Source organism: Myripristis murdjan, chromosome 3 (assembly GCF_902150065.1).
Source record: "Myripristis murdjan chromosome 3, fMyrMur1.1, whole genome shotgun sequence".
Classification (NCBI taxonomy): Eukaryota; Metazoa; Chordata; class Actinopteri; order Holocentriformes; family Holocentridae; genus Myripristis; species Myripristis murdjan.
The window spans coordinates 42,856,501-42,882,345 of record NC_043982.1 but is presented as its reverse complement, the minus strand read 5'-3'; the positions used below and the strand labels follow the sequence as shown (position 1 = coordinate 42,882,345).

At 40.1% G+C, this 25,845-nt stretch overlaps 2 protein-coding genes across 2 annotated transcripts; one reads left to right on the top strand and one right to left on the bottom strand.

Moving 5' to 3' along the window:
- Positions 1-8,066: 8,066 nt before the first annotated feature.
- On the bottom strand, positions 8,067-14,917 carry LOC115357189 (proteasome subunit alpha type-4). Its single transcript, XM_030048590.1, has 9 exons — positions 14,781-14,917; positions 14,368-14,395; positions 13,806-13,848; positions 13,535-13,697; positions 11,946-12,023; positions 11,762-11,850; positions 10,949-11,079; positions 9,888-10,011; positions 8,067-8,300 (listed from the first exon to the last, which is right to left on the bottom strand). The coding sequence occupies exons 2-9, from the start codon at positions 14,368-14,370 to the stop codon at positions 8,146-8,148; spliced, it is 786 nt and encodes a 261-aa protein (XP_029904450.1). The 5' UTR covers positions 14,371-14,395; positions 14,781-14,917; the 3' UTR covers positions 8,067-8,145.
- A 1,072-nt stretch (positions 14,918-15,989) lies between these two features.
- Positions 15,990-25,603, top strand: foxr1 (forkhead box R1). The gene is made up of 7 exons (XM_030047565.1): positions 15,990-16,206; positions 18,031-18,123; positions 19,305-19,501; positions 20,010-20,099; positions 20,945-21,072; positions 21,694-21,926; positions 25,377-25,603. The coding sequence occupies exons 1-7, from the start codon at positions 16,086-16,088 to the stop codon at positions 25,403-25,405; spliced, it is 891 nt and encodes a 296-aa protein (XP_029903425.1). The 5' UTR covers positions 15,990-16,085; the 3' UTR covers positions 25,406-25,603.
- Positions 25,604-25,845: the final 242 nt, after the last annotated feature.

Below are 25,845 nucleotides of genomic sequence, written 5' to 3'. Positions count from 1 at the left end.
AAAAGCCTTTAAATGAATATTGCATTCAGAGTATACCAAACGGGTTTGCAGCAGTGTCAAGTTTGATTTCTGAATTTATTATTATTATTATTTTTAAATTTAAACCTGTTGACTTCTATGAGCTGAACAAATTCCACCCATACCTTTTCTGCAAAAACCTCAGAAGCCACAACAGTTTTTTCAGCACATTCAGGAGAATGATCATGAATGATATGCTCTTCTTAAAAACACAGATTATCCCTTTAAAACTGAAGGACGTGATGGTGAACTGGTGTAGCTGTGAGGTTTGACTGTTACAGCTTTGATAACTGATTCATGTGCTTATTTGTTTTTCATCCATCTGGGCAACGTGACAGTCTCTGATGTGGCTCTAAAATTTATTACACACATACACAACAATTACCTTAATTACAAAAAAAAATCAAAAACACAAAAAAACAGCCCTCATCTGTTGTATAAAAATAAATAGAGTAACACCTTAAAACACAGAAACACCTCCTGGTTTTCTTTTCTCTTTGGTAAATTTCTAAGTGCTGCATGAGTTTCAGCCCTATCACCGTTTTCCATATTTTGATAAATGCATTATAGTATTAAATATTTAGTTTAGTTTATTATTATTGTACATAAACAACACATGACACAAAAAGTATAAATAACACATGCAGAACATAGATACAACATAAAAGCAAATACAAAAAGAGCATGAACAATCGAAGGAAAACCAGAATAACTAAGGTGTCCAGGAGAGGTATATTACAATATATACAAAATAATATGAACGGTATATAATATTGTAAAATATTATTACAAGTGCAGTGAATATTTAGCTCAGATTCAGGCTGTAAAGTGCCTGAACGCTGTAAAGTGCCTGAACGCTGTAATGCACCGTGTCCCTTTGCCTCCGTACGTCCCCAGAGTCCATTTCCACTGCAGGACTCTCTTTTTTTCCCCACCTGGAATCACCTGGAACAACGTCACCTCTGGTTTGGAAATCCCCTCCGTTGCTTCCATGAAGAGGATTTCTTGATTCCAGAGTTCAAAAACACAGCACAGCGTACGCAGCGCTTTGTGTCATTTTCATTAAAAACTAAATGTTTGTGTCCAGAGCCTGCAGGGAAGACAATGAGTCAAGCGCCAGTGTACCTGTGGTAATTACAGCTAATGGAAAAGAGATTGAGGTTGTCAAGTCTTACAAATACGTGGGTATCTTACTTGATGACTCTCTCAGTTTTAAACCACATGTTCAGTACCTGGTCAGGAAGCTAAGGCTAAAACCAGGTTTTTATTTTCGTAACACGCTGTGTTTCTCTTTTAACCCTATAAAGCCATTTGTATCATATATGATACATGTTATCAAATAACACATTCCGTTCCAGTTTAATCAATACTTGACCAAAATACTGTTGTGTACCTTTGGACACCTCCCCTGTTCACCCTGGACCATACCATTGGCACTTCAAGTACATATCAAATATCATACACCAGAAAAATCGTATGTAATAACATAGTTTTTGAATTTTTCTTTTCTTTTCTTTTCTTTTCTTTTCTTTTTTTTTTACATTTTGTTATAGGACTAAATAAAAGGTTCAATTTTAAAAAATTGGAATTTTCTGTCAATTCTTTCATAGTTCAGGCTTTATAGGGTTAATGTAAAAAAGCGTCTTGTCACTGCCATCTTTTTACCTGTGTTGGATTATGGTGATGTTTTATATATGCATGCCTCTGGTCAGTGTCTTCATATGGTTGACACAGTGTACCATACATCCTTCATTACAAACTGTAATGCTCTGACTCATCGCTGTGAATTATACGCTCGGGTAGGTTGGCCTGCTCTGGCGACCCGTAGGTTCACACATTGGTGCATTTTTATTTATAAGACTATTCTTGAGCTGCTTCCGCCCTATCTGTGTGATCTCATTGCACAGAAAAACACCGGATTGTACTCTCTGCGTTCACAGGAATTCTTTCTGCTCTCTGTCCCAAATGTCCGCACTGAAATTGGGAAGAGGGCTTTCAGTTATTCTGCTCCCTCGACGTGGAATTTGTTGCAGAGTGAACTAAAACTAAAGGACTTGGTGTCAATGAATGTTTTTAAATCAATAATGAGAGATTGTTAATTGAGGTCGATTGAATGTCGTTGTTTTTAGCACATCAGTGTTTATATTCGTCTCCCAGAAAGCTCTGTTTTATTCCTCTTTTGACTTGGTTGTATTGTATTGTCGTGTCGTTGTATTGTTTTTATTGTAGTGATTTTCTCTTGGCTTTAACTCTTTCTGTTGTGTCTCTGTCTGTAACTTTGTGTTTTTGCTGCTCACCGTCTTGGCCAGGTCTCTCTTGAAAAAGAGATTTTTAATCTCAATGGGACTTACCTGGTTAAATAAAGGTTGATGATGAGCGGGACATCCCACACACACACACACACACACACATTACACACACACACTACCAAATAACATCATTAGTGCGAGCTGCAACACACTCTCCTCATGTCTACAGAAATGTCCATACCTCGACCTCAGATATAGCGTCATTATTAAATCATCGTTCTGTCAGTTTCCATGCAAATGTAAAAGCCGTGTTGTGTTGCATTACTCTGGAAACACCGCTGCCCTCTTTACCAGACGGTTGGCTGGAAGACAGGAGCAGCATGGAGTTTTATTAATTTACAAAGTTTCTCTACATGTTCCTCCAGCCTGTGGTTCAGTCCTCGAAACGCTGAACATACAGACGGGTGACACAATAAAGCAAAAACCTGAATAAATGTACAGATGCTTTCATACAGAAATAATAATAATAAACCTTTCATACAAGAATTGCAGCTCAAAGTGCTTCACAATAAAAAGAAGAACATTTGAAAACACATTAAATAAAACATTAAAAAGAATAAAACACAGCACAGGGTGGAATTAAAAAGAAAAGGCTAAAAATTGAAATAAAATTTGAAATAAAACAAAATATGCAAATAAAACAATAAAAGACAAATGCTTGGTACAATTAAGCAATTAACATCCCATGATGCTCTGCAGAAATGTATAAAAATGAGGTGAGCTGGCCTAGCTGTCCTCCATTTTGGATCAAGATGGCAAAAGGAAAAGATATGAAGCTGTGTTCAGACTGCAGGCCAATCAGATTAGTGTCTCAAATCAGATCTTTAAGACAGACCGTCCACACTGTAATCAGCAAGTGATCAGATCAGATTCGTGTGTTCAGACGTCACCGACCTGTCTGCACCGGTTGCTATGGTAATAACGTAGGTGTGAGTAACTGTGTACACCGGTGATGTTGCTTTCCAACGCAGAAACGTGAGAAACGTGCAGAAGCCTCCCCACAAAGTGCCAGCAGACGGTTCATTTCAGCGTCTCCGTGCCACTCTGCTGCTCCTCCCTCCCTCTGGATTTGACGTCGTCGCAAAGACAGTTTGAAAACCGATTTGAGCGTCCAGACTGAGACGCGTCTGCAGAACCTGGACTGGAATCACATTTCAAACCACCTTCAAATGTGGTTTGGATCTGATTTGCAAAGACTGCATCTCATGTGATTTTTTTCCTCACAGTCCAGATCTTCTAAAATCAGTCTGGATATGGCAACAGATTTGGGCCGGCAGTCTGAACGAGGCCTCAGTTCATTATTTGGGTTCCTTATGGGGTGCAGATGGCAGGAGCCTCTGTCACAAAGACTAACTGTGCTTCAGAAGGAACAGACACTGAAGATCTATGGGAAAGACATGAGTAAAGAGGAAACTGTGGTCCAAAGCGCACAGCTGATGCTCGTGCTTTAGTGTGATATGTGAGGAAAACCAGAAAGGAAACTCGTCCTCCTGTGCTTGTATGAGTAAAACCAGGTGTGACTGTCGATTTCTCCTCAGCAAGATATCAGTTATCTGGTTATTTTGGACTCCAGGTGATGCAAAGCCGGCCTGCAGATACAATAAGCTTTGCCAGAAAAAAGGAGCGATGCAGCGGACCCTTTGTTATTTTCCCACTCTGTAATCAGTTTGTTTTTTGATATCCTTGTTTTGTTTTAAAGAAAGACATTTTTGGGGAGGATTGCTTCATGTGAAATTCATACCTATGCATGATTCATTCACAAGTATGAATTTTCACATGCACCATTCCTCCACAGGACATATTTTGATTTAAAAAAAACAAAAAACAAAAAACAAAACATCTTTTGTCAAAATATTCAACAAATATCGGCTCTGTTTGGCCCTCGAGTTGATTGTAATTTTTTAAAATATGGCCCTTTTAGTGATTGAGACTGACAGCCCTGATGACCTTTCATCCTGTGATGAAGCACGTCCTTCACCATCATCCTCACCAGTGTCATCATCATGTTCGTTTGTTTTATTCGGCTGTTGCCGCCGGTCCCTCCCTCTTGGGGACGAGGTGGTGATGGGGCTCCCCGGCTGCAGGGAGGGTCTGTCTGTCTGTCTGTCTGTCTGTCTGTCTCCCACCCCCGTCCCCAGCCTCAGCCCCGCCCTCCTGCCTCTGGATGCCCCGTCTGTCTGTTTCCTCCTCCGTCCTACCTGCCAACTTCATTTTGCATCGTTTCATACTTTGCTGTTGTCACTTTACTGCACAAATAAAAAGGGAGGAACATGAAGAAGAAGCATGTCTATCCTGATGGGAGTCTCTTCCAGGACGACCACACCCCCATCCATGATGATGATGATGATGATGATGCTGTGGCCTTCACACTCACCACATCTCAACGCAGCTGAACACCTGTGTGAGATTTTGGACTCTCCACCACCATCATCCAAACACCAAATGAGGGAAGACCTTTTGAAGAATGGAGCTCCGTCCCTCCAGGAGACTCCACAGAGAGAATCTCTGAAGCTGTTCAGCACCTCACCGAGACACTTAATGTTGGCTTTTCTTTTAATTTGTCACTCGTCTTTACACAGCCCTGAAGTTAAATGCATGAAGTTAACGAATCTCCTCCCAAAGCGAGCAGTGGGGTTTCAGAGCTGCCACATCACTCCTCCTCCCTGTCCTCCATCCGCTGGTATGGAGGACAGGGACTTTTTCAGGACTTTTTCACACTGAAGTGCTCCCTCCTCCTCCTCCTCCGCCAGGGAAAATAGTCCCAGGGGAAACGTTTTTCTTTCCACAGCCAATTATCAGCTGTGTGGTTTCTGAATGTTGAGGACTTTGTTCGCCGCAGAAGCAGAACATTAAAAGGTGGCTGCTTCAATCAAAAATTCACATTTTGATTCTGTGCTGTGAAACCTTTATAAACTCTGAGTGATTTGCGAAATTGTTTGTTGTGATGGAAAATGTGGATAAATTGTAGTAAATGGGCCAAACAATTAAACTCAGTAGTATGGCCCTTTAAAATCTGAGTCTCTGCTGCCGGTCCTTATGTCAGACCTTATTTTGATTATAACTGCATTTAATTTGACTGCAATTTTATCTGTTTATGACCCTTTTATCTGTTAATTTTACTTTATTCTATTTTATTTTATATTTCAATCAGTGCTCTCCATAGCATGTTCATTAGTTAGTATGTTTATTTATTCTAGCATGTATATTGTTGTTTTTACATATTAATGCTGTTGTATGTAAATGATGCTTCCCTCGATGGTCTTTGGAGGTAAAATAATACATGAATGAATAATTAAAATGTTAAACAACAGGAATCAACAGGAAAACAGTGTGACAGAACTAAAGCAGGTTAGTTAAGTGTGTATTGTTAGTTTAAATTAATTTGTGAGGTGTTTCCATCTGTGTGTGTGTGTGTGTGGTGAATGTGTCTTTTTGTACAATGCTGTAGTGGACGTCCAGTCATGAGTGTGTGATGGAAAAAGGTAATTTTCTGTTTTATAAACTGAATAAAAGCAGTAAAATTATGTGATCACAAAAACAAAATTGGCCTGACCTTTCCGGTTCTCTCTCGACATCTGCAGGACTCACAGCGCCATCCAGTGGCAGAAAAAAAAACATAATTGGACATACAAAGGAGACATCTGGCAATGCTGGGTAATTTTATGGTGACGATATATATATATTTTTTTTTATGGCTAATTTTATGGCATTTTCTTTCTTGTGCTATAATGCTCACATGTATAATAATTGGAAATTTGCTCTCTGATCAATTTTTAGAATTTTTTTATTTTTTGAAAATTCTTATTATTTGATGTTAAATTTCTAATAATTTTCTTGTAATTAATTAATTTATTTGCTATCTGATGTCATTTTCATGTCATTTTTGGTGCTAATTTTCATGTTCACTCCTTTTTTTTTCAGGTCATTCCTTGTTCATTTGATCATCACCTTTTTTTTTTTTTAGCAGGTTTTTGAAAGATATTTAATGAATCAGCTCAGGTCCAAAGGTCCAATATAAATATCTTTATATGTTCCTTGGGTACAGAAACCTCGACACCTGCCTGCATCTATCCTGAGCCAAAAAAAAAAAAAGCCTCTAAACATCATTTCATGAGCTGAGGCAGATGCAAATCCATGTTTTAAAAAAGCCCGGCTGTCAAATAAATAAATAAATAAATAAATAAATACTAACATGGCTGTGTGCGGAAATGTGAGTTCACGTCAGTGCTGATGATGATCTGTGTGAGGAGTGGAAACATGGAGAACATCCAGTCGGTCCTGATGTCAGCGGCTGCAGAGTCAAACATGTTCATTTGGTCTGAGGCAGGGAAGCACGATAACATCGGCACATCATCGGTATCGTCCGATATCGGCTTTAAAATGGAATATCGACACCTGCCTGAGATGAAAATTTTTGCCGATAAACTGATATGTGAAAAAGGTAAAATCTGCCCTGTTTGTGGCTGCTGTCGGGATTTTGCCAGGCAGAGCATCAGCCAAGCCTGTTTCAGTAGGATGAATCTTAAAGTTCAGTTTGAAACAAAATGTTGTATGACAAAAAATACTGCATGTTTTACATAAGTTTGAGTAATTTCCTTATTTTGCCCAGTGAATCTTGAAAAGCAATGCATTTTATGTCTATGCCTTCACAATAAGAGCAAGGAGACTAAAAAGTTATTTCCAAAGCAGGGTGTTCTCTGTAGTTTGGTGGGGGAAAAAAGTATATATCAGTATTGGCAATCAGCCAAAAGAGCTGGAAAATATTGACATATCAGACATTCACACACACACACAAGAAATCTATGAATGACATGACATTTAAGTGATTATTTAAAGGCAACAGAGATATTCTTAGCTGATTTGATTCCTGTCCTCCACCTGCTCCAGTCAGCACTCTTCCTCCTCACGGGGTTTGACGTTGTGTTTTTCCAAGATGGCCCTCAGGTCTCGGCCCGGCCCGTGAAGCCTGCACACACTCAGACCAAGAGCACAGAACCAGGACCTGCAGACGGCCTCTGCCTCTGCTGCAGCGGCAGGGGAACAGCACATGGCTCCGTTTTGGTTTCTCCATGACTTTGGCAGTTTCAGGGGTTTTAGGAAGGGAGCCAGCAGCAGCATCAGTGGGATTGAGTCTGCTCCCAGTTTCAAAGCAGCAAATCCTCTCCCTGCCAGCATGATGATGGTTTTACGAGAGATCAAGCAAGCTCAGAGGTACACTCCTGACTCCAGGGGTCATGAAAGGATAACATGACTGAGTTTCCTTCAGCTCCATTACAAACAGGATCCATCTCAGCGCACCGACCCATTTTACCTTTTTGTTCTTGGCTTCTTATGATTCTGTCCTCTCACCAAATGTCTTTCTGTAGGCTCAGAAACAAGAAGTGCCTCAAACTGAGCCGTCGCTCAAATATTTGGCAAGAATAAACAATTTCATGCTACTGAAAACTTTTATGTCTTCATGGAATACTCCAATGTTTTGGGCAAAATCCCCTTTTTCAGACTTCCCCAGACAGAGTCAAGATGTTGGACACCATTTTCACCTCTGTACCTCCAGTGGTTTGGTTTAATTAAAATACAACTGTATTTAGGATTTCCCCTTTTTGTTTACACTGACTTTAACATGACTGCACCAAGAAAGAAATGTTTAGCATTAAAATCAGAAATGGTAGATTAATGTGAGATTCATTTTCCCCTTTAAAGTCTTCCTTTTGTTTTGTGGTAAGGAAACAGACACAGACATAATATCTGACAGTTTTAATGTAAAAGACAAAATGCATTGCAGGAAGTGTTGAAACTGGGTGAAAAACAGGCACTGTGTTCATTTGTCCTTTTCTTTCTGCTCCTTCTCCTTCTTGTCCTTCTCAGCCTTGGCCTCCTCGGCCTCGTGCCGCTTTATCAGCTCCTCCACTTCCTTCTGTTTCAGCACCTTGATCTTCGTCTTCCCGTTTTCTCGTGTCAGGGTGGCGATCTCCACTGGAAGGGTCAAAGGTCAGAGCAGTATCATGTTAGATTTTCACTTCACAGTCCATCTGGTTGCTGTTCAAGGGGCAACATAACTTAGTAACTTAAACCTTAAGAAAACTCTTTGAGATGATATTCATCCAAATAATTGTCAGATATTTTCCTAACTTTCTTCTTCTTTTACTTCCTCAGGAAAAAACAACAACATGAGTTCTTGACAGCAAATTTGCACCTGAATTTGTTTTTAACTTTAAGGCTTTAAGGCTCTAAAAACACATTCTAGATAATTCAGTTGATGCTTCAAAGTATATGTACTTTCACTCAGTGTCTCAAAGGTACCAAAAAAAAAAAAAAAAAAAAAAAAAAAAAGATTTTGCTGCCACCTAGTGGTCGAAGTTGTTGCCTGCTGCAGTGATGTAGCTGTGCCTCATTTTGCCATCCTACATCACTATTGTGCTCACACTTTCAACCCATACAGGTCAGGACAACAATGCTTTTCTGCCATAAATGTAGGGTTTCATCACTATATAATATTATACTGTCCCAATAACACCATGAACATTTGCTTTGTATGATGCACAGCATCATGTTTGTTTGGGATTCATTATCGACGTTCGTTTCCAGCCGCCTTGCTTCCAAACTGGTGGAGCTTCTTTCTTTTCTGAGAAGAAAGACGCGCCACCAGCTTGTAAAGAGAGTTGATAATGAATCCTAAAGTGATGTGTGTTGTTGTTCATCGGTCAAAATATTTTTTCAGCTCATAATCCTGTTGTTTGCTGGTCTCTTTTATCATTTTGGAGAGGAGCAGTCCTGGTGAAGCTGCTTCTCACCACATGGAGGAGCTGACAGGTCAAACTTAAAGGATCTACTGCACTTGTATGAAGGACAAAATGCCACCACATGGGTAAGAACCCCAACTAATCACGGTGAAGCCAGAGATACACCTGTTTGTGCTGTGAACTGAATTGTTAAGATACTTGCCAGCAGATGACGTGTGACTCCTAACTGATGCTCCAAATGGATGCCGGAAACACAAGGCAGCCGTCATTTGAACACAAATACATATTTAAAAACAAGAATATCTCCGGCTTACGAACAAGTAAAACCCAGTGTCAGCAGGCAGATGAACATTCAGATGTTATAGACTCTGTGGCGGGCAGGTGGCAGGTGGCCTGTGCGAATTTATATTTGCCAAAGGTACATTTATTTAGATTTTTTTTTGTCATGTCACAGTAGAGAGAGACAGGAAGGCCGGGGAGAGAGGGGACGACCTGCAGCAAAGGGCCTGGGCTGGGATTTGAACCCCGGACGCTGCGATGAGGACTCAGGAATTTCAGGGAGATCCACCAAACAGATTTGGAGATATGCCGACTGAAAGCCCCTGAAATAACAACCTACCAAATTAAGTCTGTTGCCCGGAGAATGAAATCTAACAAATTTGGTGGAGTGAATGACAGCAGCTAGTAAAGCTGACATGCCAGCTGGACCGTCTCAGAAGTCAGTGACTGTCTACACAAAGAGGCTGTCGCTTCACATGAAACTGACAACAGCCTGAAGCCAAAACAGAGTCCTCTCTGAAAGAGTGTGACTGTCCCTAACCTTTCTCGGCTGACAGTTTGCTGACGTCCATGGTTTTGTTGAGGACTTTGACGGCGAGGGCCAGAGCCGAGGAAAGAGTCATCTCTCCCTCTTTGAAGTCCTGCTTCAGCATCGACACTGCAGCCTGATGACACAAATATCAAGAGTCAAACTCCTCCAGCCTCTCACTTGACACTGAAAACAACACTGAAAATTCACTTGATTTCTTTCAAAAACAGGAAAAGCTGATTAGCAAATTTGCAAAAATGGCCTGAACATTAGTAAAAAAAAAAAAATTGGAGAAAAAGTACTGGAAATTTACAGAGGAAAAAAAAGAAACTACCTGAAATTTATGAGTATAAATAAATAAATAAATACCTACAAAAGCATTTACCACCTTGGTAACTCAGCAGGCAAATTTACTCTTTAGAAACATGCTGGTGTGTGTGTGTGTGTATATACAGTACAGGCCAAAAGTTTGGACACACCTTCTCATTCAATGCGTTTTCTTTATTTTCATGACTATTTACATTGTAGATTCTCACTGAAGGAATCAAAACTATGAATGAACACATGTGGAGTTTTGTACTTAACAAAAAAAGGTGAAATAACTGAAAACATGTTTTATATTCTAGTTTCTTCAAAATAGCCACCCTTTGCTCTGATTACTGCTTTGCACACTCTTGGCATTCTCTCCATGAGCTTCAAGAGGTAGTCACCTGAAATGGTTTTCACTTCACAGGTGTGCCTTATCAGGGTTAATTAGTGGAATTTCTTGCTTTATCCTCCCGAACAATCAGTTGTGTTGTGCAGAAGTCAGGTTACTACACTACACCTACAGGCTCCTGGTTTTCACAGACTTAATACTGAAGTTTAAATTGATGTGCTTTTTCTTCTTTTACTACACAAACTCTCAGCTCCATTATGGCCAAACCGACACTGCACCAGGCAAACCGAGCTACATTTAAATCAGTTTCTTCTGAAAATTAAATATTCTGGTGCCCGCTGTCTGTAATCACTGCCTGCATCATTTCCTCATATTTTAAACAACATCACATGTCTCAGCGGCAGGTCAGACTCACGGCGCTGTTGTTGCCGATGCAGGTGGCCTTCCAGCCGCCGTAGTTGCCGCTGGGGTCGCTCTGGTACAGCTGGAAGCCGTAGTGTTTGTCCCAGCCCATGTAGAGCAGAGAGACGCCGAAGGGCCGCTTCCCTGGAGACACAAAACACACACAGATCTGTTAATACAACTTTGGGGTCATTTTCCCGTCACAGATCGAACCAAACGCCATGATTTTTTTTTTCTTTTTTTGGATTGCCATTTGTCCAATTAGTCTTTATCTCTTCACAGAAAGTAAATCTCTAACTTTGTCTAAATCTGTGTCATTAAATTTTAATGGGATGGGATTTTAACAGCCAGCTAGTAATGTGACTGTTGGGCTTGAAATATAATGAAATATAAATAGGGTTGAACGATATATAATTATCACATCATTATCTAAATATGAACATGCGTGACATCCAGATCTCAAAACGCAACATTATGAACAATATCAAGACAGTGATTGGTCTAATCTTATCAATAAAATACTTGAAACAACTGCATTTTCTACATCCCTTTGGTATCATTATGCTATATTTTGAAGAATCGTTTATTGTCTTGCTATCCAGATACCTGGCATAAATACTGATGCGTGAAATTTTGTCCATATCGTGCACCCCTGATAAATAAAGTGTACACCTTGTAAAACTGATCTTTTTTTAAGTTGTCACTAAACACGTCAAATCAGGCTCAAAAACAGCACATAAGAGACATTTACATGGACCGGAGAAAACAAGAAAAGGTACGTGCGCCTGTACGGGCCTGAAAACAAAGATTTTGATGAACAGATTACCTCCAAACTGTGTGTACGCCTGCTTGATGTCGCACAGGGCTGTCACCAGCTGCTCGCAGGGGATCGGCTCCTCGTACTGCAATAAATATCTGGCAGGAGACGGAAACGCCGGTCAGAGCAGGACTTAAGAAGCCTTGTGGTGAACCTGAATGGTGAATATCAGTTATATTCCTGTGAATCTCACCTCTGTGCGATTAGCCGCAGCTCGTTGGTTAGCACGTTAGCGTCTGAGGTGATGCCGGCCACGCTGCAGGCCATGTCTCTGACAGAAACACACACACAGATTACAGCCGAATCCTAACCAGCACAACTGAGTTTGTGTTGAATACAAGAATCGACTTCAGATCTAACGATGGGACAGAGGTCATTGGTGTGGGGAAAAAAATAATGAAATCAATACAGATTAGAGCTGTATGGAAGCACATTTCCACCTGGGAAAAAATTTTAAAAATCCCCATGTTAACTCATAATTATGAGAAAGAAAAAAAAAAAAATCAATATTATGAGAAAAAGGTGGAAATTATTACCAAGAGAACTCAGGCCAAACAGCTACTGGACTTTGACAGTTGTAGTAAAAGTATCTCATAATTTTGACTTGACTTTATTTCATCATTTTAGTTCATAGTTAGGACTCTTTTATTTTACAGTTCTGACTTTCATCTCATAATTTCCACTTTTTATCTCTTAACTTTGCCATTTCTATCTCATACTTTAAACTTTTTATCTCATAATTATGACTCTTTATAGGGATTTTAATTTTTTTCCCCCCTGGTGGATACGGGCTTCCGTATTGCGATATTTTGTGTGCCAATATTCTATCGAAACACAGCTTTTTCTGACAGAGCGGCTCAGTCTGTCCCAGTTTGCTGCAGTAAAAATGACTCAAGTGACATGAAAAGACTGAAAACTCTTATTAGATACAGCAGATATTGACAAGGTTTAATCTGTCGATGAAAAAGGGTAATAAATCACAATATATCTCAATACATGTTACTGCAAAATGTTTAAAATCACAATACTGTTGCATCTTGACTTAAATCAGTGGTTCTCAAACTTTTTTCAATAATATCCTCCTTTGAATTTTTTTTTTCAGCCAAGCTCCCCGACTAGTGCCAAAAAAAAAAATAAATAAATAAATAAAATAAAAAAACCTACATAAAGAGGGTCCAGTCCAGCTCCATCAGTGTGAAGCAACAACCTGATACTGAGCAGATTCTCTTGTTTGTGTTTCTGCTTCTTCCTCTCTTCTTCCTCCTTGTTTCCAGCTGTATCGCTGCTACACTTCTACCACTGATCCAGTGTTTCCCAACCCAGTCCTCAAGGGCCCCCTGTCCTGCAGGTTTTTGTTTCAGCTCTACTCTTTCATACCTGATCCATTTAAGGGCTTCATGCTGATTGGTTGAGGCAGATCTACCTGAAAAGGGCGTGCAGGAAGATGCATGGGCCTTAAACAGATTTTTTATTGTCCTCTTCCTGCTCATCGTGAACAAATGCCCTCGGTCGACGACCACGGCAGCAGATTTAAACCACAAACACACACATCTGACACCATCAGGAGTATAAAATGTGGTACAAACTTACATTAACAGATTTTATTGAACCTATTATAGCATTGGCTGCTTATTTTAGGAATTATGCATGAATTGTATTTTTTAAATTAACATTTTTAAAAATCTCTGCAGTACTTGAGAACCACTGATTTAAAATAATATTGCATCTTGGAGGCTCTGGTGATCCCCATGTCTGAATTTAAATGAATTTCATTTCACTCACTCGTTGAGCTTGTAGATCTTCTCGGAGAAGAAAACCTCGTCGAGCAGCTTGTGGATGTTTCTCCTCTCGGCCGCCAGCAGCACGCCGTCGTTCGCTAAGATGCCCAGACAGGTTCCTGCGTGGCCGATGGCCTCCATGGCGTACTCCACCTGGTAGAGGCGTCCTGAGGAAGACACAGCCGTGTGGGTCAGTCTGCTCATGGCCACATGGGTCAGTCTGAGCATAGTCCGCTGCAGCTTCAGGCAGCTGACAGGAAACAACAGTCACTCACCCTCAGGAGAGAAGATGGTCGTCCTGGAGTCGTATCTGCGAGACTGAACCACAACAAGAGACAGCTGTTAGTTCACTCAACTTTAATTACATAGCACTTTTCACACAAACAGGTAGCCCCAAGTGCCTCACACTGCAAGATTAAAAGACTAAAACAACAACAACAATATATAAAGACTATGCTGACTAACAACTGCAACAATAAAAACTATAAAAGTTTAAAAACAAATAAATAAAAGTCAATAAAATAAAACAAAATAAACACAAGGATAAACATAACTATGAAAGCCAGAGGAAAACTAAGGCTATAACATTAGTCCAAAATAAAAGCCAAATTAAAAAGACAGGTCTTTAGCTCCCTTTTAAAAACACCAAGACAGTTTAGGGGCGTAAAAACAGAAGGCAGCCTCACTGGTGCTTTGATGGGATACACACAGAACATTTAAAAGATATTAAAAAAAAAAAGAAAAAAAGAAAAGAAAAGAAAAGAAAAAGAAAACTAATATTTGCACACTAGCCACTATAATAGCAATTGTGGTACTTAAGAAGAAAGGCACACTCACCATTTTTCACTTCACTAGGATTGTATTCCTGGAAAAAATAAAAAAAGTTATAAAGCACCTACATACAAAAACAAACCAGGAAGCTTAGTCTTTTCCATAACTTTAACTAAAACTAAAATAAATGTTAGCAGCAGAGCCTCTCAGACAGAAGACAGAAACTAGAGAATAAATGTGATATTTTAAAGCTCACTAGCTGAGGTGAATGACAGCTAGCAGCTAGCAGCTAGCTCGCTAACTCTCATGCAGTGAGAATGAATCTGCATTATCTGAGGATGCTAGTCTGTTAGCATGCTAGCTAACAAGCACTAAAGAAACCGTCCTCTGTTTGGCGCAGAGTTAAAATTCCTCGTCTCCTCTCAGGTGACGGTGAAACGAAGCTTTCCCGAAGGTTATGGTGAAGAAAAACACATTACCGGGGTTAGAAGTTAAAAGTTAGTGGACCCTCCCGGCTGAGAAGTCCACTTTCAGTTTGATGCTGCCTGTCACACACCGGCGTCCTGTGCGGGGGAACAAGCAGCAGCGCCACCTGCCGTCCCGGAGGAACAACCACAGGAGCTAAATGACAGAATCCAAACTGTTAAAGCACTGTGTCGCCATCTGGTGGAGCAATCACGTCATGACATGTTGCCAGGCCAAACAGTGTCACAGTATTAACAAATTAGCAATAAATAAAATAAACAAATAAATAAATAAAATGCCAGGAACATTACTAAAATATTAGTAAAAAAAAAAAAAAAAAAAAAAAAAAAAAGAATGTGCGAAAACTAGCATAAAGAAAGAAAGAACCAGAAAATAAGCAAAAGAAAAAAACATTGATAATCACCATAAAAATACATTTCAAGGAAAATCTAATTAGGCCTATTGAAATTTTATCTTTAAACATCAGATTCCTTGTGTTTAAGACAGACAGCTTTGCACTGATTTTTCATTTTTCTCATATTTCTTTATTTGTGAGGGAACTGAGGGCAGCGGTGGAGAGAGTCTGAAATTCAAGTAAAAAAGGAGCTCAGAGTCAAAGTTACAGACTTATTTTGCATTGATGAGCTCTTTTACCTGCAGGTGGAGATTCATGGAAAAAAAAAAAAAAAAAAAAAAAACAATGGCAAAGACAAATAAAATAAAAATCTGTCCTCTGTGGCCTGAAGTGCAGCACTTCAACAGAGATGTCCTGATGTAAAGAAGACAGAGGACATCCTGATGGTTAATGAGGTCGAGTCAGGATGTGCAGCTCCACCTGCTGACCTCAGATCGGACAGACAGACAGACAGACAGACAGACAGACAGACAGACAGACAGACAGACAGACAGGATGTGGGTGCAGCTGCAGATTCCAGGTCAGTATATCATATTAATCATAAATATATTTTTCCATTTTATACACACACACACACACACATATATATATATATATATATATATATATATATATATATTTTTTTTTTTTTTTTTTTTTTTTTTTTTTTTTGGTAAATTTATTCTAATTTCTGTGATTTCTTTTTCTTTTTTTAAAGTTAATTCTCGTTCATTTTTTCTACTAATTTGCTAATATTCTTTGTCCATGTTTTTGAAAGAAATCAAGTGAATTTGCTCAGGTTTCAAAGGGTTAAATTGGGTCCAATCAGGCTGAACAGCTCCAGCTGTTGACCTGGGATCAGATCAGATCAGATCGGCAGGCAGACAGGCAGGCAGACAGACAGGCTGGCAGACAGACAGCCAGGATGTGGGTGCAGCTGCAGGTCCCGGGTCGGTTCTTGGAGCTGCACGGCTGCAGCGGCCTGACCGACTGGGACATGGACGAGGAGATGAAGCTCACCACCACCACCGACCAGTTCCACTATGGTGAGACAGGCCCACACACACACACACACACACACACACAAAGATTGGCTGATTGGACACCTGAAATGTCTCTGCGCTCAAAATGTTCCTGTAGACCAAACTGTGAAGCGCCTCCTGAACTCTGATCCACACAAACTGAAATCCAAATGTTGTTGATCAAATGATTAGTAGAGGTGTGTGTGTGTGTGTACATTTCTTCTACTTTTTCAAGCTCCTCTGTTTTATACTTGTCCATTAATCATTGTTCGTAGCTACATTTGAATTTTTCATTCTTATAGCACATTTTTTGGCCACATCAAGGCTATTCCAAAGGGTTTCCTCACAAACTGAACCACAAAAGCTTTTAAGAGTTGCACAGACAGCAGCTTGTTTTAAATTCAATTTCCCTCTTCAGTCATAACCCTGCTCTCTGCCTCTGAACATCTTCTGAACATTATTTATTACCTTATACATAACTCGTGTTTAAATTTAAGTTCATAAATGTCAGTGTGTGTGACTTTCCAAACAAAAGCTTGGTACACTCTCGATATCCAGTGTGATTTATTATCCTTTATTATAGCTCTTTTATGCAATGTGCATCTCATTTGTAGGTTATTTTTCTAAGAGTTCCCCCAAACTTCGGCACAACAGGACAGATATGGAGCAATAAGAGCGCAGTGTGTAGGGATGATGATGATGATGTGTATATTAACACATCATCATCATTATTACTCTGCTTTACTGTATCTGTTAAAGCACTTTGTAAACTGGTGCTATATAAATCATTGTTATTGACAGAAAATTAATTGATAATCAAGTGAAAATTTCATTAAGATGCTCAGACTGCTTTCCTTCTCTCTGTTCATATCTTTATAAAATTGATTTTTTTTTTCTGGTCAGACGGAGGAGGACGTTTGACAGCAGTAAACAGTTGATGACAGGATGGAGAAGCTTTCTGCTCTGAATCAGGACTTTTCAAACTTTTCCACGCTCTGACTCCCTCAAGGCAACTTTCAGGGAGCCTGAGACCCTCATCTGAAGAGATTTTTGCCGCGCACAAGTACAAACACAAGAAGTGTCACTGATCTGACCTTCTTACACAAATCATTTTAATAATTAAAAATATAGTTTTCTTAAATATTAATAATATTTTCGTTTTTTTTTTTTTCAGATTTTCTGGTATTTTTTTCATTAATGTTCTTGGTAAATTTTTTGTTAATTTGCTCATCTTTTTTTTTTTCATGCATTTCACACATGAAAGAAATCCAGTGAACTGCCTCAGGTGTCAAAGGGTTAAACTGTTTCGATGTCAGACTCGTGGGGAGAAAGAAGAAAATGTTAAAATGAACCCTCAGACATTTTCTGCTTTCTAACAGTTTCTAGAGAATTAAATGAGTGAAGCTGAACTGAGGGGCCCCCTTGAAACCCCTCAGGAAATTTTTTATTTTATTTTTTTTTTTTTGAAAGAAATAGAGTTAATTTCAGAGAGTTGACTTTATGCCTAGGTTTAGAGTTAAAACTAAACTGAGGTTTAAAGAGAGATTTGCATTTCATCTTTCGTGATTTAAAACCAGTTTTGAAGTTCGGTGCAACATAATTTAAGTTGTTCTGGTCTCTGTGGCTTCACAGGCCGAGGAGCCCCGGTGCAGAGTGGGACGTCCCAAACCCCAATCACATTGGGAAAAAAAAGAAATCAGAATTAGATTAATAAAGAATCAACAGCAAATCAGCAGAGAGAACATCACTCAAGACCAGAGGACTGAAAAATGTGATATGTGTGTGTGTGTGTGTGTGTGTGTGTGTGTGTGTGTGTGTGTGTGTGCGCATGTGGTCTCTCTCTCTCAGACGATAAGCTGAGCGATCAGTACCTGGCCCAGTGGCACGCCGCACGAATCCAGAGAAGAAGAGATGAGTACACCTGCCACAGTCACACATCAGGTGAGCGTCTTCCTTACTGAACCTGACAGTCCACACGGGCCTTTTTGTCCCTGAACTGTTGCCATAGGTCAGGCTGGGACAGGACGATTATTTAATTACTTTACATTAACATTATTAAGTATGTATGTGCTGTTGCCATCAATCCATCCGCTGATGAAAATGCAGAGTTAGAATTAGATTTAAAAACAGTAAAATTAGAATAGAATGTTGAATCTGCCTCATCCAGCCAAATTAATCATTTCGTCTGATTTTAGAGATCCTGCATGGACATTGGACTCTACCTCTTCCTGTCCCTGAGCTGCTTTTTAAATGATGTCGAGCAGCCTGAATTTTTCCACATCATTTCTTTATTATGTGTTGTATTGTGAGTGTTTTCTTTAACAATTTACTTTAAATATTAGAGCCGCTGCTTTCAGTAAGTTTAAACATTTCCATGTGCGCAGTAATGTCACTGCAGCGAGTATGGTGGGACATTTAGGCAGCAAAACTAAAAAAACTGCAGTAATAAACTTGACAGGACAAAGGAATTAAACTTTTATCTTCTAAATATTTTGTCAGACAGCTCTGATGAAGCTCAGGATTTATCAGGAGGACGGCTGCTTTACTCCAAACAATTTATCTGGAATGTGTGTGTGACCTTTTTAGATGTGTAGAAGAAGACAGAAAATTGATGACCATTTGATCCTGACCGTTTCTGTTGTGGGGGTGGAGTTAGCATGTAGCTAATGATAATCCACAAACCTTCTATATCCTCCTTAACTGCCTTTTGCGGACTATAGTCCCTTGCAAAGCAGGCGTTGTCAACATGTCTTGATAAGTGATCCCCAAACTAAAGTAAAGCTTAAAGAGTCTCTGTCCAAGGCTGAGGACAAGTGTCTGAAGGAAGTGGCGGCTGGAATGACCAGGCCTTGTGCACTGACAAAACGATTTAATCACTTACTCCATGAACACGAATTAATCAAAAAATGGGAACGAATTAATTAAATTGAGGCCACAATTTATCTTATGTGCACAAATTAGTAAATTACTTCTTTTCTCTCTCTCTCTCTCTCTCTGTGGCCACGCCGGGGTTCTACAGGTATCAAACGATTAAACAAGAGATCTGACGTCCGTCCAGGTTTTAGTGTCTGTACATGAGTGAGCTGAAAGTTTATTGATGTCACGGTGTGTGTCTGCGTCAGACTCGTGTGTGCGGCCCAACCTGTGGCTGATGGTGAACCCGAACCTCGCCTGTCCCATCCAGTACAGCAGGAAGACTCTTCCTAAACCCGATGTGGATGCAGAGCCACGCCCCGCCCTCTCCAACCTCCACCTGTCGGCCATGTTGGCTCCTCACGCTGTTGAGGCGACGCAGGCTGCCTCCTCCTCTGAGCACAAGGTATGAACCAGAAACTACATCCAAAAGTACATAAACGTCCCCAGTAAAAACAAAAGTTCTGGTGAGTCCCATTTCAGATTAAGAACAGAAGCAGGTAAATTTAGCTGGTTTAAATCCAACCAAGTTTACCAAAAAAAGACAGATACAGCTGCGTTAGAAGCCCCAACATTTTGATCACATTAATCAATTTTACACAGCACCAAATATATAAAATGTAGCTCAAAGTGCACACAATAATAAAAAGGCTTTTGAGCTTTACAATGAAGGTTCAAAAAAGAAAGATTATAAATAAAGATATAATCAGTGATAGAAGAGGGCCAGGTTCATGTGGTATCAGGTTTATTGTGGATTGTAGTTTCCTGGCAGGAAGAAGCACTTGAACATCGGACACTGGATCAGGATTCTAGATGGTTTCGATAAAACTGTCTGACTACAAGACAAGACCACAAACAAAAATCAAAGTGAGAATGAGTGTTTTGAATCTAACCTTGCCAACTTTGATTGTTAGTTCAGAGGTGAAGATGGAGGCCCCTGGGTGGATTTCCCTGTAAATCGACGAGTCCAGAGCCGCCGCAAGGGGAGGAGCACCAAATCCAGGGTGAGGACTCTCGGCACAGAGACTCCACCCACCCTCCAGACAAACATCCTGATAGAGCAGCACAGATTTTCATTTCTTTAATCAGAGCCCTGGCATTTTAGAAGTGCCAGCAGGGTTCATGATCTCTTTATGAAGGGGTTCTTCAAGGAACCTTCTCGGGTTCCCTGCTGGTCTCAGTCTAAAGAAAACTCAATGTCAAGCTCAGACTCGCTGAATCATTCAAATTACACAACAATCTTGTGTCCTGTAGTCATGTCTCCTTGTTGTGGTGCACAAAGTCTAAGACCTCTCAACTGCATCTGAAATCCATATGAAGCCACGCAAGAGAAGTTAAAACACACAGGAGGTGACTGGGATTTTCCCAACAAGGACCAAACAAGGAGGTGCTACTGCCGTTGAAGTCATTTGTGTGGTAAATTGGGTTGGGAAGAAATAAGAAACCATGATTGTTTTCCTTTTTTGGAATCAGTGATTTTTTTTTAATTTTTTTTATTTTGATTCTTTTTTTTGATCTAATCACATTTTGCATGCTAAACTTTTCCTGACTGCAGAACATTAGAGCCCCACAACAACAACAAGTTTCTGATATTAATCAGAAATCTGAGAAAAAGTCAGAACTGTGAGACTAAAGATCTCTCTTTAATCTCATAATTCTAACTCTCTCAGACTTCTGAGATTAATCTCAGTGCTCAGTTTTTTTTTAAAATTTTTGTCTCTAATTCTCTTCCATATATTACAAAGGGACACATACAGTGCAGTAAAAGTCTGTCGAGTCTGTCTTTTTTGAAAGTCGTAGCGGTGTACTGAAGACTGGATGTGAATAAAAGTCTTGAGCTTCCTTCCAGGACAGCAAGCTGCTGAAGGTCACAGGTTGGCCCCGCCCACCGGTTAACTACTGCATCCTCATTGCTATGGCGCTCAGCAACAGCCACACGGGAAGCCTGAACGTCCAGCAGATCTACAACTTCACCAGGTCAGTCGGCACATCCGCCTGCAGGGCAACATTTAGCAAAACCACAACAGCAGCTGAGTATGTCGGATATTGTCGGGTGTTTCAGCTGCGAATATCTACAAAATGTATAAACTTCACATTTCTGTTATTCTTCTATCTCCCAAAGCAAGCAGTGGGATCTCAGAGCTGCCACATCATTCCTCCTCCCTTTCCTCCAGCCGCTGGTTTCCATTCATTCCACTACGATATGAAAATGAACTTTCCACTCTTTACTTTCCACAGCCAATTATCAGCTGTGTGGTTTCTGAATGTTGAGGACTTTGTTCACTGCAGAAGCAGAACATTAAAAGGAGGCTGTTTCAACCAGAAATTCACATTTTGATTCTATGTTATAAATCTTTAGGTGCCCCACATGATTTGCTAAACAGTTTGTTGACAAGTAAAATGTAAAAGGACCATTCACAATCACTGGTGTCTTTAACAGGCCTATGCTCATTTCAGTTGTTAAACCTGATACAATGAGCAGGATGGTGTTTTGACCAGGTTAAGACAGACTTCAGATTATTTTTTCTTCTTTATTAGTAAAACCTCATTAGTAAAAAATCTTGTGGTACTCTGGCGTCGCCTCCTGTCCTTCCACAGAGAGCACTTCCCCTTCTTCCAGACAGCGCCTGATGGCTGGAAAAACACCATCCGACACAACCTGTGCTTCAGTAACAGCTTCCGCAAAACTCCTCACCAGCTGTGCAGAGAGGGCAAGAGGAAGTCCTGCCTGTGGCACCTGACCCTGGATGGCCGCTGCCGCCTCCGGGACGAGATCCACACCCTGACCAGAGAGCTGCTCAAGGAGCTGAAGAGGAGCATGTCGCACCCCGGTGAGACCTGGCGCTTCATCTGAAAGCACTCATACACAGCACTGTACATATAATACTAGACACTACTAGACAATAGATAGTGCTGTAAGGCTCTTTTCATACAAACAAATGCAACACAAAGTGCTTCACGCAATAGAAGAAGAAGAAGAAGATTACAATACAAGTACAACAATTAACATTAGTTAATGCTGTAATAAACATTAAGTGACAGTTAACTAACTGTTAGAATCATGCACTACTGCTGTTCATGCAAAGGTATTAATTTATATGTTATTAGTGCCTCAGGGCAGCACCGAGTCACTATTGTTATCCTGCGTGTTTCTTATTCTTATTATTTCGACTTCCTCTTCCGTAAAATTATGATTCACTACTCCTCCCACAGTTTCGAAAAAACCTATGACATTATTATTATTATGAAAACGTACGTCTCAGTTGGGAATGATGTGCTATGACTTCTGTACTTTCTCAGAGTTATCATGGCGACAAAAATCCCCAAAAAACTGTGCAAATGGAAAATATGAATGGCGCACATTTTGCAAGGCCCGTACTCTTATACTATTGAGAATACCTCGACACAGTCAATGGACGAAATGTGCGGCTTGCTCAGCTCTCACAGCCTGCAAATTTTGGTTGCGATCGCAGTTACCATGGCAACATAAATCTCAATTTAAGTTTCCCATAGGAAATGAATGGGGACTTTGAAGCCACATATCTCGGTCATCCAGTCACGCAGAAACGTGAATCAAACTTTAAAAAGGTGACATTGACCAGGACTATTTTTGGTGTAAGGCAGGGGTTTTCAACTGGTTTTTGTCCCAGGGACCACCATTATAACCAAGAAGCAACTCGGGGACCACTGCTTTGGGGATATTTGTTTTATTTTGCACCATGCTTAATATATGTAAAGAAGGCTATTTATTTGCATCAGTGTCTATTTATTTGCACCTTGTGATAAAAAGAAAAACAGTCAATTAGTAATGAACAACAATAGTATATGGGAAGCCAAGAGGGCTTGTGCTGAACAGTTAGCCTTTGTTACGTTAGGCAGGGCTCGGCTCGAAGTCATGCAAAGAAACAGTCCAATTTTTCCGTTTTTTTTTTTTTTTTTTTTTTTGCTTCTGGGGTCCATTTCACGAAGCAGGTTCAACAAACTCCGAGTCTTACCCCGAACTCTGATCTACTCTGAGACAGGAAACTCTGAGTTTTTGGTTCCAGAACAGCTGATTTGAGTTAGTTTGATCAACTCGGAGTGGTTTCACCTGGAGTTAAACGCGTGCACCACAGCTATAAAAAGATAGCGTCAACGGAGCCCCGATTTGACGAGTCATGGCAACGGGGAAGCGTCGGGCTGCGTTTTTCACCCCAGCTGAATTGGAAATCTTAATGGATTCATAAAGAGAGTTTTAACATGCTCCCTCTCCTTTGCCGCTGCTGCCATTGCAATCACAATAATATTATACAGGGGAAAACTGCTTGAATTGTAGCCTATTAATTTATTTCATTTAGGAGCAATCCCGCGGGGGAGAAGCGCACTTGGCAGTAGCTTAAGATGAATATAAAAACATTGTTCAAACAGGTAAGACCTCGGCATAAACATCTATGCGCGGTCTAATAACCATCTCCCGATGAATATTTAATTCTCTGCGCAGTAACACTGCACCTTCATCCACGGGATCGTTGTCGATAGGACATGCCATGTTCGTGAAAAAAAAAAGTCGCCACCTAACTACTAATGGACTTCTAATAAAGGCCTGCTGACTGTTTCCGTCATTTCAGGGTTAACAGACTCAGAGTTTTCACTAAACCTGCTTTGTGAAACGGAAAATAAGTTAAGTCTAAATAATAAATTATTTTTTTATTATTATTATTATTTTCCATTTACAATTTCACGGACCACCAGCAATACCGCCATGGACCACCAGAGAGCCACGGACCACCGGTTGACAATCCCTGGTGTAAGGGGTATTTACAAACACCTTACCGTTTTTTATGAAATCACAGTTTAAAGTTTGACACATTTTCCCGCCTCTTTTCAGTTTTCAATGTGTGTGTATGTGGAAGTTGTTAAGTAGCTAGAGTGGGGAGCTGGGGTGAGGATTATCCAAAAAATTAAAACGTAAATCACCCTCACAGTTTGAAGCACGTCATTTTTTCCGAAGTGGTAGAGATTTTTTGGTGAGAGGAGGATGATGGCTAAGCTGTCATCCATGATTGTGAATGACTCCCATCCCCTGCAGGACACTTTAACTACACTGGAGAGCTCCTTCAGCGACAGACTGCTTCACCCAAAGTGTGTGAAGGAACGCTATCGCAGGTCCTTCCTTCCTGCAGCCGTCAGACTCTACAACAAGCACTGCTCCCAGTAGACCACACACTCTCCAGGACTGCACTGACTCCCCTGCACCCACTCACCCACATACACACACACACACACACACACACACACAAACACACACACTGCACTACTGGTAGATAACACGTAAAGACTGGAGGGAAGGGGTGATCCCATAAGGCTGGATCAAGTCTGACAGTTCCTGAGGCCCAGGACCGGGAGTCAGGTTCTGCCACTCGGTCTCATGGGTTCACACTAACCCTGAACCTCCGTCGGAGTGTGTTGTCCCCCAGGTTTTAGGTTATTTTTCTTCTATTGTTTAAATTGTTCATATAGTATTTTTCTACATTCCTTGTTTATAATGTTTATATTGCTCTTTGGTACTTATTATCTGTATATACTGTTTATAGTGTAAATTATGCTTCATATCTTGCTATCCACTTTGCTGCTGTAATACGTGAAATTTCCCCACCGTGGGACTAATAAAGGAATATCTTATCTTATCTTATCTTATCTTATCTCTTACACGATACATCTACTTTTACCATAAGACCAACAGAATTTGAATGGCGAGCCTCTAAAGACAGCATGCCCCTTGGTTTTCCCCAATAGGCTTTTATGTCATTTTTCAGGAGAAGAACAGAGCCGTTTCTGTTTTTCACTGTTTTTTTTTTTTTTACATCACTCTCCTGTCCACATTTTAGACCCCAGGAGGACAAAAATACACACGGTGCTTCAGGAACCCCTTGTGGCGCTCAGGGTCTGCTCGGTTTTCTGATAGGAGTTACCGTTTTGGCACAAATTAGCCAAGAGTAAGTGCTTCGCCAAGCACAAAATCTGCTCTGTGACCAGCATTTCTGTTACGTTGCCTAGCAACCTAACTGCACTCTCCATGCAAACACACTCTATTCTCACTCTTACCAAGGAATGTTCTAAAAAATTCGAACAAAAATAAGAAACAATTACAAATAACTATAATTATTGTAATTCTAGACTATTATTAGATCAATCAAACATTACCACAGAAAACTAAATATGAGAGTCTTCACAAAATAGAATAAAGACTGTGTTTGATTAGGGCGACAAACTCAGTTGTTTTTGTTTGTTTTGTCTTGCAGATCTGATCCAGAGTCTGTTTGAGCTGTGACTGCAGGTGTGAACTGTGACCTGAGCAGCTCAGAGCTGCAGGCAGGATACAGGATATGCAGAAGGTTTTTGTTTTCCTTAATGCTATTTTTATTTATGAATATATTTTGTGAAGTTAAGTACGTAATTTATGTACATATCTGGAGAAGAGACATTTTGATTTTCTTATTGAAAAATAAAAGAGCAAACAGTCAAGGCATCCGTGATGTTGTCAGTTTTGTTTTTGTAACAAAAACAGAGCATGAAATAAAATGAAGATAAAAACTGAGACTCTGAAACTGCCTCCCAAGATGATCTATCTATAGCTATCTCTCTCTCTGTCTATAGACAGTGACAGATCTGTCTCTATCTATCTATCTAATCTATCTATCTATCTATCTATCTATCTATCTATCTATCTATCTATCTCCGTGTGTGTATATACACTATATTACCAAAAGT